We start from the raw sequence: 14,456 nt of genomic DNA on the forward strand, positions 1-14,456 counted from the left end.
ATTCCCAACCCTTTATTTTTTATTTTAAGACAGGGTCTCATTAAGTTGCTAAGTTGCCCAGAGTGGGCTTGAGTTTGGGATTCTGCCTCAGCCTCCCAGAGTGCTGAGATTACAGGTGTGGATCACTATGTCTGCCTAACATCATATTTCTGGTTCTATTTTCCTGATTAGACAGTAAATATATGTGCACATTATACATATTCAGACATTTCACCATGTTGCCCTGACTCAAATGTTAGCAGTTTTCCCCTAGGTATATTGCAAGAGAGAGGGAGTGTTCTGAGGGGGATTAATGTCAATGTGTCTTCTACTGTAATAAGGTTTTAAATTTATTTATTTGTTTTTGGGGTAGGGTCTTGATATGTAGTTTCAGGCTGGCCTCAAATTCACTATGTACGCAACGCCGGCTTTGAACTCACAGAAATCCTCCTGCCTCTGCCTCCCAAGTGCTAGGGTTACAGGCATGTGCCACCACGCCCCACCAAGTTTTTAAATTTAATGTACGCCATATATTTCAGTCACCGTTCAGGAAGCTGACGGCAAAGCACATCACTTTCTTTGTTTTCTGGCTCAGGCTCCCCACAGCGTGTCAACGGCAAGGTGAAGGGCAGGATCTTTGTGGGCAGCAGCCACACCCCTATAGTCTTTGAGAACACAGACCTCCATTCCTACGTGGTGATGAACCACGGGCGCTCCTACACGGCCATCAGCACCATCCCCGAGACCGTCGGCTACTCCCTGCTTCCTCTGGCGCCCATCGGAGGCATCATTGGATGGATGTTTGCTGTGGAGCAGAATGGATTCAAGAATGGCTTCAGCATCACGGGTAATTTATATCTGAAGTTAGTCAATGGGCCCCGCAGCAGTGCCTGGGGGAGGCCTGGGCATACAGAGGGAACTGTGTCTGCAGATGCTTTCTGCTAAGCATTTTGTCTGTGGATGGAGGACCTTGTGTTCTGCCCTGGAAATAGAGGAAGACGTGAAATTAACACGTACTAAATTCATTAGTGGAGACTGCCGAGGCGTGTGCTTGGTGGACGAGCAATGTTGGGCATGAGAATTAGAACTATGATGTCAGCTTCTCTACACTCACAACCAGATCAGCATCAGGTGCTGACGTTTGACATCTCAGTATCAGCTCAGAGAAGAGGAATCTGCCACTTCTGGTTGGCAAATCAAACCTGATACACATCACCCTCCTGAGTGTTAGGAAACCCTGGGAGCTCTTAGAGGCTGTCTTTTGGGACTAGGGTTGGACAGATGTGGACAGATGATTTGGGGGGTTATGTCTTTGTGTCATGGTTGCCCCTCCGTCTTCGAAAGCCAGTCCCCTGTGTGTGTCTCTGCGGCCCATTCCTGGGAACAGCTGCAATAGCAGAGGCTGTTTCCTCTTCTTGTTTCCGGGACCTGCAGCTTGCCTCTGACTCCCTAAAGCTCTGACCCCGCTGCCTAGCTTCATCCAGGCCACTGCTGAAGTTACTAGTTTAAATGCATAACTACCTAAGTGTGGACGTTTTGTTACAGGGGTGATATCAGAACCTCCTAATATGATGTAAGGGAGATACAACTCCCAACCTGTTAGCTGTTTGTTAGGCCGAGTTTGTGTTCTCTAAAAATTGAAGAATGAATTCTAGGAACAACGGAGGTTAAGAGTAGGAAATATTTATTGAGAGATAGTTCCTGTCAGGAACAGGAGGGGGCCCGAGTGGTTTGACCGAGGACCCCACTTTACAGGGAAACTTCATAGAGCAATACACCTGGGCACAATGTAGGTTACAGCTATGCTTAACCTTGTAAGTATAGCTGCTTAGGTAATGGTGATCCAGCGGGGAAGCAAGTCACGTAGTGAGTGGGCATGGAAAGAACAAAGACTTTTTCTAGGAAATGATGGGTCTGGAGGTCTTGGTCACCCACTGGGTGACTGACAACTACCTAGACTTCATTGGGCCTGGTGTTTGTCCTTTGAGGAAGTATATAAGCCTAGTCATTTCCTTTTTATCTTGAGGCCTGATATCCAGCAGAGGTATCTCCGGCCACAGTTGAGCAGGTTTCACCTTTGTCCTGGTTCTCTCAAGGCCATAGCCCTATCTGAATGCTTACAATATTTCTGCCTGCCTTAGCTGTTTGTAATAATTTTAACAAAAGAGAAGATATGTATTTGAAAAGGAGTGAATCTTCGCATCAGACTTGCTATGTTTCGGGCCAGTGTTTTTTCTCACTAGCCATGGACATAAGTATTTGGAGTATCAGAACCACATCCATGCTCTCATGCAAGCTCCAGGCATTGTGCAGATGTTTCTGAGCTGCAGCCAGAGTCACAGGGCTGCCTCTTCCCTGCATGGCTTCCTCAGGGACGTTGCTCTGCATGTGGGTGAGGGACACGGTAGCACAGGGGAGAGTCTTTCACATTCACTACTTAGCAAATGTTTGTTACCTGGGGACCCTCTGTAAATTGCCCCGAACCTGTGTTATCAGTCGGACCCTTGAAACTTGGTCAGGTTCTGTCTGCAGAGGGACAGAAAGTAAACATTTTAAGCTTTGTCTGAATATTTTAGGTTATCTGGTCTCTGTTGGTACTACTCAGCTCTGTCATTGTTGAGACAAAGTGACCAAATACAATGTGTAAATGGATGAGTCTGACTGTGTTCCAATAAAACTTGATTAATGGCCACTTGAAATTTAAATTCCATGCATTTTCCTTTTTTTGCATTTTCCACTTTTTTTTTTTTGGTAGTAGTGATTGAACCCAGAGCTTCTGCACTGAGACTTTATTTTTTTATTTTGAGACAGAATCTTCAAAGTTGCTATGTTGCCAAGGCTCGGCTTGGACTTGCGATCCTCCTGCCTTAGCCTCCCAGAGTGCTAGGATTAGGTGTACTATCATGCCCAACTTTACAGATTCTTATATCAATTATTTTAACCATTTAGAAATATAAAGCTGATTTTTAGCTCTCAAAAGCCACACAGAAAGGGCTCTAGTTTGCTGATCCCCATTATAATGAGTGCCTGCTCAAGAGGGAAGAAACTAAACAGAGGGACAGCATTTTCCTGTTTTCCTAGAGCTGCAGTCCTACCCCTCACCTCTGGGCACCTCTGTTTCCTGCAGTCTGTTGTGCTGGGCAGAGCACATTGCTGCCGCCTCCGATTCCCTCATCTGACTTTGATAGTTCATCAAAGGGAGATCCTGAGCCAACAGCTCCTAGGACGGTTTTTGGTACTGGTGATAGGTTGCCGTGAGTTACTGGCCTGTCCTGACCAAGACTTACTGTTTTAGTAATTATTACCATAACTGCCGTCATAGAACATTTGACAATTTTTTCTTGGAGACAAGTTCTTTCTAGGTAGTACATTTGCTATGTAGCCCGGGCAGGCCTTGAACTTGGAATCCTCCTGCCTCAGCCTCTCAAGCGCTGGGATTACAGAGCATGCACCATCATGTCTGGCTTCAAGAATTTTGGAGCACACTTATCTCCTCTTATTTCTGCAAGGTGGATTGTATCTCTTTTTTGTCACCAGCAAATTGAGGCTCAGAGGTGTTAAGCCACTTATTCAAGTTCACTCAGCCAATTCCTAGTATAGCATAGTGCAGTGATGGTGAACCTTTTAGAGCTTTCAATGATACAAACAGCCCACTGTTTCATGCATACCATAGATAGGTTCACCACCATTGGTACAGAGTCAGACCCAAGGCCGATGCTATTTTCTGGGACAACCCCTGAGCCAAGCATCTTCTGGAAGCAGCTTCTCTTCTCTCTGCTTGCATCACGTGGACCACGTGGCTGTCTAGGCTCTGTTCTCAGTGTCACCAGCCCCATGTTTTATCAGTCATGCGTTGGCACTGTGAGCCTGGGCCAGGCAGGAGGGTTTGCCAGCTAGACAGAGTAACTCACAGGCTCTTCTTGCTTTTGCAGGGGGCGAGTTCACCCGCCAGGCTGAGGTGACCTTCGTGGGGCACCCGGGCAAGCTGGTCATCAAGCAGCAGTTCAGTGGCATTGATGAGCATGGGCACCTGACCATTGACACGGAGCTCGAGGGCCGCGTGCCACAGATCCCAGCCGGTTCCTCTGTGACCATCGAGCCCTATACAGAGCTGTACCACTACTCCGGCTCTGGTGAGTCGTCCCTGGGGACATCCCTGCCCTGCATGCTGCCACACCCTGGTGGCCTCCTGGACCTGAAGCTATCTCCAGGGCTCAGGGAGGAAACAAACACAAGGCCTTCTGCATAGGCACACTTGTAGAGAATTTCGTGGGAGGCAAAAAGTAAGCCTATAAGAATTGTAAAACTTGGAGGTAATTTATTAAATCTCCAGCACCTATCTTTATTCAGGTTAAATTTCCCAGCATGTTGTATAATCTATCATGAGGCATTTTCTTTTTATTTCTGTGACACTGCAGTCATGTGTCATTGTTAAATCATCTTTTTAATTAATATAAAATCATGAATATTGAATAGTTAACTAAGTAGGCATTGACTTTTTTTGAGATAGGGTTTCACTATGCAGTCCAGGCTGGCCTTGAACTCAGCAATCCTCCTGCTTCAGCCTCCCTAGTGCTGAGATTACAGGCGTGTACAACCATGCCCAGCATGAAGACTTTTTTTAAGGAACTGTCTGATTTTGTTGGATGGCTGTTGATTTAAACTGTTCTCCTCTTTCCTAAAGTTTAGGCTGCTTTCAGTTTTACCCACTCATTCTGAGTTGAAACGACCATCTTTCTTGATCAAATTGTTTGTTTTCAGAGACTCAGTTCCTAGAAACAGCCACTAAGTCAAACAGTAGACTTTTTTTGTATTTTAAGGTACTAGGGATTAAACTCTGCCTCCATCCAGAACTTCATGCTCAGCCTGTTTTTTTTGTTTGTTTGTTTTTTGTGTTTTCCGGTACCGAGAATCGAACTCATAACGTTGCTCTTGCCAGGCAGGCGCTGTGCCACTGAGCTAAATCCCCAGCCCCTCAGCCTGTTTTTTTATTCTTTATTTCAGTCTGGTTTTATTTTTGTTTTGTTTTGTTTTGTTTGTACTGGGAATTGAACTCAGGACCTTGTGCTTGCCAGGCAGGTGCTCTGCCACTGAGATATAACCCCGGCTATTCTATATTTTGAGACAGGATTTTGGTTGAGTTGCCCAAGGTGACCTTAACCTTCTAATTTTCCTTCCTCAGCCTCCCAGGGTGCTGGGATTACAGTTGTGTGCTGTCGCTGTACCAACCTAGCCACTGTTTTGTTTTGTTTTGTTTTGTCTTTTTGAGACAGAGTCTCACTATGCACTTCAGGCTGGCCTTGAGCTCACTTTGTAGCTGAGGCTGGTCTTGAACTCGCAACGACCCTCCTATCTCAGCCTCCTGAGTGCTGGGATTACAGGCATGTGCCATCACACCTGGTTTAGCCACTGTTTAAAAGCTTGCTGTCCAGAAAGGTTGTGCAGATGTGACTTGGTGCGGGTGGGAGCCAGGGCAAGGAGCAGATGGCCTCTCTGGAAACTGGTACATGAGAGCTGGACAGGAGCAGCTTACACTGATCTTTTATTTATTCTCTGGCTTTCGTGCTTCTATTTTAGAGCCAACTGTAGAAGAGGACAAGGATATAATGAGTCTTTCATACATTTTTTTCAAATAGGAAGTTGAAGATTTTTGTTACGTGGGCAAATAACTGTATTCTCAGTGAGGAAGACTGTGATTCTCTGCTGAGGTTTACTCATGATAATTTTTCCAAAATTGACTGCTAAAACCCATTTAAAGTTTCATTTTTTAATGTTACAGAATGGTTTACTGTAAGGTGATTTGGAGCAATCACAATTTATTAACTGTAAGTAAAATAACTTGCAGAAGGCAGTAAAGGCTCAATAAATAGTACTTGATCCATCTGCTTGATGCCACACCTTTTACATATGTGACCTCATCTAATCTTCACTCCTCCCTGTTTTGAGAAAGATCCTGAAGCCAAAGCTGATAGTAACAGCTGTGTGGTCACGCATACCGCCTGCAGGTAGTGTGAGGAATGAATTTGGGTGTTATCTCCTCCAGAAAATGCTCTTTCCTCCAGACCTTGGTCTCTCTTTCTGGGAGTCCTAGGAAGTTCTGGAGAACTCCTTTTTTTGTTGTTGTGTGTTTGGTTTTGTTTTTCTTCCGGTACCAGGAATTGAACTCATGACCTTGCGCTTGCCAGGCAGGCACTTTGCCACTGAGCTAAATCCCCAGCCCCTGGAGAACTCCTTTATGTGTAAAACACATATTAATAATGCAGGATCTTTATTAGAGTTTTCTAGGCGTTCTACAACCCTCTTTTTCAATTGCTGAAATTGTCTTTATTAATAGGAGTAATTTTAGAGCATAGTATTAACCATAAAGGATATTCATAATTTGAAATAATAAGTGGTATGTGTTCATTTGGTGTTCAAGGGGAAATCAGAGTAAGTAGAGTGAGGCCTAATGTTTATAAACGTGCTTGATAAACCCACGAAGTATATTGAGAATATTGTCTCTCTGCATCATGTTAACCTTTGTATCTAACGTGACTGTGAACCAAATTGTGAAATGACAATCGTGAATGGTTGTGTTATTTTAACTGATGCAGCATATTCAGCCAATAAAGACTCCATCTTTGCTTCATAGTTTAAAAAAAATGCAAATACTACCAATGGTGGTGTGGGAAATCCAGGAAGCCGCATGACTCCCAACCCTGATAAACTCTATTAAACTGTTGGGCACAACTGCCGCCCGCTGCATTGTGGGCAGGGAATGCCACTGATGGTTCCAAAGCACGAGTACCTCTGTAAATATCTCTCTTCTGTCTCTTGTCCTATCCCCTCTTGCCATGCTGCACCCCAGTGATCACTTCCTCCTCCACCCGGGAGTACACGGTGGCCGAGCCTGAGCCAGCCGGGGCGGCACCGTCACACACCTACATTTACCAGTGGCGCCAGACCATTACCTTTGAAGAGTGCGTGCATGACCCAGCGCGGCCGGCCCTGCCCAGCACACAGCAGCTCTCCGTGGACAGCGTGTTCGTCCTGTACAACCAGGAGGAGAGGATCCTGCGCTACGCCCTCAGCAACTCTATCGGGCCGGTGAGGGGTAAGGAGCAAGCTCTCACCCTCACTCATTAAAACCCTGCTCTTTGACTTGGGGTTTTGGTCTCTTTCCATCTATAGAAGAAAATTATGCTAAAATATCTTCTAAAGAGAAAAACAATATCTTGCCCCATGTGATTCTTAAAAAACCTCCCTGCTTCTGTTTAAGCAAAGGGCTGATCCTATCCCGTACATGGGAGGGAAGAATGCTAGCCTTGTGAGTTTCCTTACAGAGACGACCAGCCTGAGGATGCTGCTGGCTTTGGCAGACCTTCTCTTGAAATTTATTTTTAAGTGGTACGTGAACAATTACCCATATTTATGGGCTGCAGGATAGTTAATTAATTTCAACACATGTATATGATGTGTAATGATTAGGTCAGGATAATTGGCATCCCTCAAACATTTATCATTTGTGAGGAGAACATTCAAAATGCTCTCTACTGTTTTGAAATATACAATTAATTGTTGCCAAACATGGTTATCCCATTGTGCAATACAATGTTAGAAGTCATTTCTCCCGTCCAGCTACCCCCGCTTCTCCTGCACCCATTAAGTAGTCTCTCTCAGCCCTCTCTCCCCGCTACCCTGCCCATCCTTTGGTAACTGCTGTTCTACTATCTGCTTCTTCTTTTGTCTCAGGACAGGGTTTCACTTTGCACTTCAGGCTGGCCTTGAATTCACTTTGTAGCCAATGCTGGCCTCAAACTCACAGTGATCCTCCTGCCTCAGCCTCCTAAGTGCTGGGATTACAGGCATGAGCCACCATGCCTGGCTTTACTGTCTGCTTATATCAGATCAATTTCATTAGCTCCCACATTTATGTGAGATTATAGGGTATTCATTTTTCTGTGCCTGACTTATTTCATGTAACATCCTCTACACTCATTCATGTCACAAATGACAGGATTTTATTCTTTTTAAAGTCTATATAGTATTCCATTGTATGTAATATACTACACTGTCTTTATTCTTTCAAGGGAGGGCTCAAAAAAACTCTCAATACTCCTATTTTGAAAGGAACTGTGTACTTTGGGCCTAAGAAATCTAAATAAAACCAGGCACAAAGACAAACTCTCACCCTGGGGACTGCACATTAGGGTGTCTTAGTCACTTTTTCTCATTGCTGAGACAAAATGCCAAGCACCCAAAGTTAAAGGAGAAAAGGGTTTTTTAGCTCACAGTTTGTAGAGGTTTCAGTCCATGATCTCCTAACTCCAAGGCAAGGCAGCATGGCAGTGTGTAGAGGTGAAATAGTCCACAGCAAGCAGGCTGGTGAGGGCACATTAGCCCTCTTTTTGACCTTTACATTTTATGTAGGCTACCTGCCCTAGGGCGAGTGTAGCACTCACACCCTTAATTCTATCCAAAACTGTGCCAAACCCATTAGTACCCTGATTTAGTAATCATACATCCTAGATCTGGCCCCCTGTGAAAGCCCCTCATCCCATGACTGCGTGAGGCCTTGAGCGGACATCTAGATACAAGCCATAACGTAGAGGTTTTGTGATGCATCACCTTCTGACTTCCCATCGACCCCATCTGCATGTCTGGGGTCCTTATAATCGGGGTCTGTTCTTTTCTCAGTCGTTTTGGCTCCTCCCCCTTACCCACTGTACTTCCCCAGCTGACCAATCTGTCCTTACTCTAGCTCTGTCCGGCAGGAGGAAGGCAGTTGTGGTTCCCCCCTTTGACAGCTGTGGCTCCAGGGATCAGCGATCAGCTTTTCTTTTCTGAAGGATGGGGTGGTGATACTATAGCCTTTGCCAGCCCTCTTTATCTCAGTTCTGCCATGGTCACAAGGAAGCAGCCTGAGACCACATGGAAGCAGAGGAGTATGGCTGGTTGCCAGTAAAACATTATTTACTGAAACAGGGAGTGGGCAGAGGAACCTGGTTCGCCGGTCCCACCCACGGCTGACATGAGTGGTCTCCTGTGGCTTGCTTTCGGGGAAGGAGGAGCCCTGCGGGAGTTCCTGGGCACTGACTGCTTCCCGCCTCTCTCGCTTCACAGAGGGCTCCCCTGATGCCCTTCAGAACCCTTGCTACATCGGCACTCATGGCTGTGACACCAATGCGGCCTGTCGCCCTGGCCAAGGGACCACGTTCACCTGCGAGTGCTCCATTGGCTTCCGTGGAGATGGGCGGACCTGCTACGGTACAGCCTGAGACTGTGTCTGGGATGTGGAGGGCCGGGATCGCTCGTGGGAGGTCCCTCCTGCAGTCTGGAGCTGGGGTGGTGAGGAAGCGTGGGAGTCAAAGTCTGAAGGTTGACCTCTGCCTGAGCTGTTCATGCACCCGCTGGCCCCTACCTGAAGTTGGGAGTTAGGAGTAGTGGCTCCTTCCCATCGGATGAAGGACTCCGATCGCAGGACAGAATTCCATTCTCTGCTCCAGGTTTAAAGGGAAACAAAAGTCAGAGTTGTTGCTAACTCTAGGAATATAAGTGTAGTTGGGATTTACCCTGTAGCTGTGATTCTGTAATATATCCAGGCTCTGTTTCAAAATGGGCTTCACAAACACCATTTTTTTTAATGCTACAACATGGAATGAGAGATTGTTTTACACCTTTTTTTTTTTTCAGTCCAGGCTGGCCTTGAGCTCTCTTATGTAGCCCAGACTATTTCGAACTCAGTGATCCTCCTGCCTCAGCCTCCAAGTGTTGTGCTATACACCTGTTTATTTTAAAAGTTATATTTAACATTTAACTATATTTAAAAGGTAACATAAATTTTATCTTTTTTTTCTTTTGTGGTACTGGGGATTAAACCAAAGACCTTTGCACTGATCTATATCCGCATTCCCCCATCTCATTTTAAAAATTTTTTTAGGGGCTGGGGATTTAGCTCAGTGGCACAGCACCTGCCTGGCAAGTGCAAGGTCATGAGTTCGATTCCTGGTACCGGAAGAAAAACAAAACAAACAAAAAATACAATAAAAATTTTTAAAATTTTTCTGTTTTTAATTTTTCCTTTTTGGTACTAGGAATCGAACTCAGGACCTTGCACTTGCCAGGCGGGCTCTGTGCGCTGAGCTATATTGCTAGCCCAAAAGTTTTTTATTTTGAGACAGAGTCTCAGTAAATTACTAAGTTGCCCGGGCAGAGCTTCAACTTGCATTCCTCCTGCTTCAGCCTACCAGAGTGCTGGGATTGCCAGCATATGCCACCACACCTTGCAAAATTTATCATCTTAACTATTTGTAAATGGGCAATTCAGTGATACTAAGTGCATTCCTATTGTTGTACAGACAGTACCACCATTCTTCTAGAACTGTTTAAGTCTTGCACAACCAACTCTGTGTTTTTTAAACAGAGGCTCCGTACTCTCCCCGCAACCACTAGTCTGTTTTACTTTCTGTCTGTATGAATTTGATGGCTCCAGAGACCTCCTGTGAGGAGAATTTTGTGACTGGCTTATTTCACATAGTACGTTGTCCTCAAAGTTCATCCACACTGCTGCATATGTCAGAATTTTTTTAAGGTTGAATAATTCCACCACATTTTCTTGATGGATACCTTTTGGCTCTTGCAAACAGTGCTGCTATGAACACAGGTACATGAATACCCCTTGAATTCCCTGTGTTCATTTCTTTTGGGTCTATACCCCACGGAAGATTGCTGGATCATACTGTAATTTTGTGTTGACTTTCTTGAGGACTCTCCATACTGTGTTTCACCTGTAGTGTGCGAGGGCTTCCATTCCTCCATGTCTTTGACAGCACTTGCTGTTTTTTGTTTTCGTTTTGTTTTTGTATCAACCAGCCTGACACATTGAAGTAAGCCAGTGACAAAGAATATTTTAACCAGAGCCTCTGTCCTAAAGATCTGTATTTCTCTTCCGTGTGCTTCCTTTATTGTTTATAATTCAACTTTAATATAGATCACCTGGTATTTATATGTCACTGAATTTTTAGTGCATTTCCAAGGGGCAATTAGTCCCTTTACCAGGAGCAAAAATGCCGAGCTGCTTACTTAGATCTGCGCCAGAGGACTCACTACGAGGAGGAGGGATCTAAAGGTTAGATTCCTGGGCGAAGGAGGAAGTTTGGCCGGCAAGATGGGCTGCTGCCACCACCCTTGCTTGACTGAATAATACAAATCTGGAAGCCCCGCTGCCTTGGAATTTGGGGATGATGCCTTAGGTGTGGAATTGTCTTCCACTGACTAATGGTGGACTTGCTGGGCTGACGTACACTGCAGGCGGCAGATCCTGAGCAGGGTGTTGCGTGATTTGTCTCAGAGTGACGATTCCATGCAGGGTGCTCATCAGGATACCTGAAATGTTGGAGAGCAGGGTCTTGGGCTCACAGAAGCAGTTGTATGACTGTTTGGAAGCTTGCTGATACCTTTGGACCTGTGTTAGAATTCATCCTGAGACTCATCTTCCTGGCAACACAGCACTGCATTGGGGACATAATGCTGTCTCACTGGGTGATTGTCAGTTGCCCAGGAGTTCTGTAGGGTGTGTGACAGTCTCAAATGGCTGCTCTGGCTCCGGACATTTCCAGGTTTCAAGCAGAATGCCTCTGTGTGTGTGTGTGTGTGTGTGTGTGTGTGTGTATCCCTTCCAGACTGCACAGACAAGATACGGATGCAGGCGACACCCGCCTTCACCTCTCCATACCTCCCCTGTCTGTGCAGCTCTACTTCATACTCGTAAGCCACCTGTGCGTTAGTGCTGTGTGGCGATGACCCAGCCTGCTGCTGCTGACCTGCAGCCTTCCTCCCGATGCCGCCTCGGTGCCTGAGCTTGTCACAGGTCGCGCTTCCCTTCCGAAGGAGCAGCCAGTCTTGCCTTACACAGTGTGCTGTGTCCTAGGATAGTCTTGGCTGTCCCTGCCCAGGCAGGCAGGCAGGTGGTCATGGGTGCACTGGCTTTTGTTTGGTGACCAGCCATTATTCTGGGATATTAGCTCCGAGGAATGTGGGGATATTCCCAGCAGGCTACTTATTGTTCTAGGTCACTAGAACACGCCTCCCAGCATTATTGCCTCAGGACACGGGCTTTCATTGGAAATCGCATTAAACAGATCACTTCTCATGTGGTTTTCACCCAGGCAGGGCCTTTGAGGAGAGTGAGGATGAACTTCTGTGATTCAGTGTGTGCACTGTTGACATAATGATGTGTGACATGCACAGCAGGGCTGATTTGGGCCAGACATCTCACAATGGACCTTCTGTGGAGGTTGGAGATTTCCAGTGGGACTGTGGAGCTTTGGTCATTTGGGGTGTGTGGCAGAGTGGTGGCTGTATAGTCCTCAATGTGGAACTGTAGAGGCAGTTCTGGATACCCTCTCACCAAACAATGTTTGAGTCTTTGGAAGGCTCACAAATCAGTCAGACTCTTCAAAGAGCCGGACCCTTATAAAAGGGACACATTAAAGAAACTGAGTTGTTGAAAATTTGTGAAAAGTAGCCGCTCTGAAAAGACTCAGAAAGATAATTCTAGTTGAGCACAGTGGCACACACCTCTAACCCCAGCACTCAGAGGCTGAGGCAGGAGGATTGCCAAGGGTTCAAGGCCAGCCTGGGCTACATAGCAAGACCGTGTCTCAAAAATAAAAACTTCTTTCCATTGAATCCTATTCAGTAGCATTTCCTGTTGGGCTAGAGAATGATTGTGCAAAAGGAATCTCCTTCCTGAGAGGCTAGACAGATGTTGAATAATAAGAATTATGATCTTTCAATGGATACAAGAGACCGTTGTCCTAGTTACCAGGTCACTATTTCCATTAAAGGAGTTAAGGTCCTGGCCTCAATTTGCAGAAGAGATTTAAATAACACACACAAATTCCCAGACTGCAGGAACCACAAGATATTAGCAGGAAAATTGTTAGGAACTTTCTAGCAAGACCTGGGTATCACCAGCCTGGCCTCATATGTGTAAATTTTTGTGGCACTGGCGCCCTGGCTTGGAAACCATCCCTTCTCCTGAGATGCTGTTTGTCAACTGAGGTTCTGGAAAACTGTAGGCTGGGGAAGGTCCTGGTGCTACAGTTTCCTCTGCGTAAGTGTCCTAGGAAGAGGGAGCTTGGAAAACTTCCCTTGGTGATTTTGCTCTGTCCTCTTGATTGAAAACTGCTGCTCTGTTCTCTGGGTTGTTAGTCTGAGTGCTTGGCCCCGCAGCCCTATCCTGGCCGTCTGTGGGAGAATCCTCCAAGAGATGTAGGGCAGAGGCGGTGGGCGCGGAATGATGCTTCCTTACCGGTGGAGCAGCGGCTGGCACACAGCACTGTGAGGCCCACACTTGCTGCATGATCCATGTCTTCATCTCTGGCTCAGCTCATAGAGCCCTCAAGCTAGGCCTGGCACAGTCCTGTGTCTGAGATCCTGTCATAAACACATCACTCTCACACATGTTCACACACACACACACAACAGTATATCTTCAGAGGATTGAGTAGCATTTAGTTTGGGTTTTGCCTGGGCATGAGACAAACTGAGCTGATGTGGCAAGAATGCTTGGCTTGTGTAGTGTTATCCAAGAAGCCACAGAGACTATTGTCTCAGCAGTAAGGACCTGGCCAGGCTGGCCATCGGAGAGGACACTGGAGACTGTGCTGAGTGTGAAAGACATTTTAGAGTGCTGGGGAGGGGGCTCAGGGGCGGGAGCTGAATGGTCTCAGCGGATATAAAATCTGCACACGCGTCTTGGGAGGAGCTGTGTACATGCTGAGTGTGAGGAGGACCTCACTTTCAGTGCAGCCCCTCAGTGGACAGAAACCAGGGTAAGGGGAGGTTAGCTCTGTTTCTTTGCTCGTGGTAGCCATAGACTGGCCCTCCCAAAGCCTGGTGCTTTTCTGAGGGCTGTGTTCCAACCATCCGCATCATTATGGCTGAGGGTTTAGGAGGAATGCCTAATAATTACAAGAATATCCACATGTTGAACATACTAGCCTTTATTTTCTGTAATCCTCAGAAGAATGCTCAGGATGAGTATTATGCTTATTTAGCAGTGGGGAAACTGAGGCTGAGTAGCTAGGTCACTTGCCTAAGACCACACAACTTAGTAACTAAAGGAGGCGGGCTTTGAACCTAGCTGGGTTCAACTCTAAAAGCACATGTTTGAAAACGTGCATTCCATCATTGTGATAGCTGTAGTATTGTCACATGATGGGACGTCACTCCACTACTTCATTCAACTCTTACGACTTATCGACTTTTATTTTGGTCTATTAAGCTTTAGGTAACATTTAGAAATATACAATTAGGCATTAAACTGTCAAACTTCTGTGTGTAATTGTACTTGGAGAAAGGTTTGATTTTATTTTGTTTGGGTGTTGGGATTGAACCCAAAGCTCATGCTGAACTACATTCCCAGCCCTTTTAAAACATTTTTTATTTTGTGGAAGGATCTTGCTAAGTCACTAAATTGCACAGGCTGGGCT

General features: G+C 45.9%; 1 protein-coding gene across 1 annotated transcript in view; it reads left to right on the forward strand.

Annotated features, from left to right (window-relative positions):
• Positions 1 to 14,456, forward strand: part of Nid1 (nidogen 1) — a gene marked incomplete at its 5' end in the record, with an annotated part of 81,748 nt that overhangs the window by 29,648 nt on the left and 37,644 nt on the right. The window contains 4 exon segments of the mRNA XM_013504725.1: positions 575 to 826; positions 3,912 to 4,112; positions 6,827 to 7,072; positions 9,082 to 9,225. Coding sequence (XP_013360179.1) covers positions 575 to 826; positions 3,912 to 4,112; positions 6,827 to 7,072; positions 9,082 to 9,225 — 843 coding nt within the window.

The sequence above is a fragment of the Chinchilla lanigera genome, unplaced genomic scaffold (genome assembly GCF_000276665.1).
Source record: "Chinchilla lanigera isolate Chin_1 unplaced genomic scaffold, ChiLan1.0 scaffold00091, whole genome shotgun sequence".
NCBI classification, from domain to species: domain Eukaryota; kingdom Metazoa; phylum Chordata; class Mammalia; order Rodentia; family Chinchillidae; genus Chinchilla; species Chinchilla lanigera.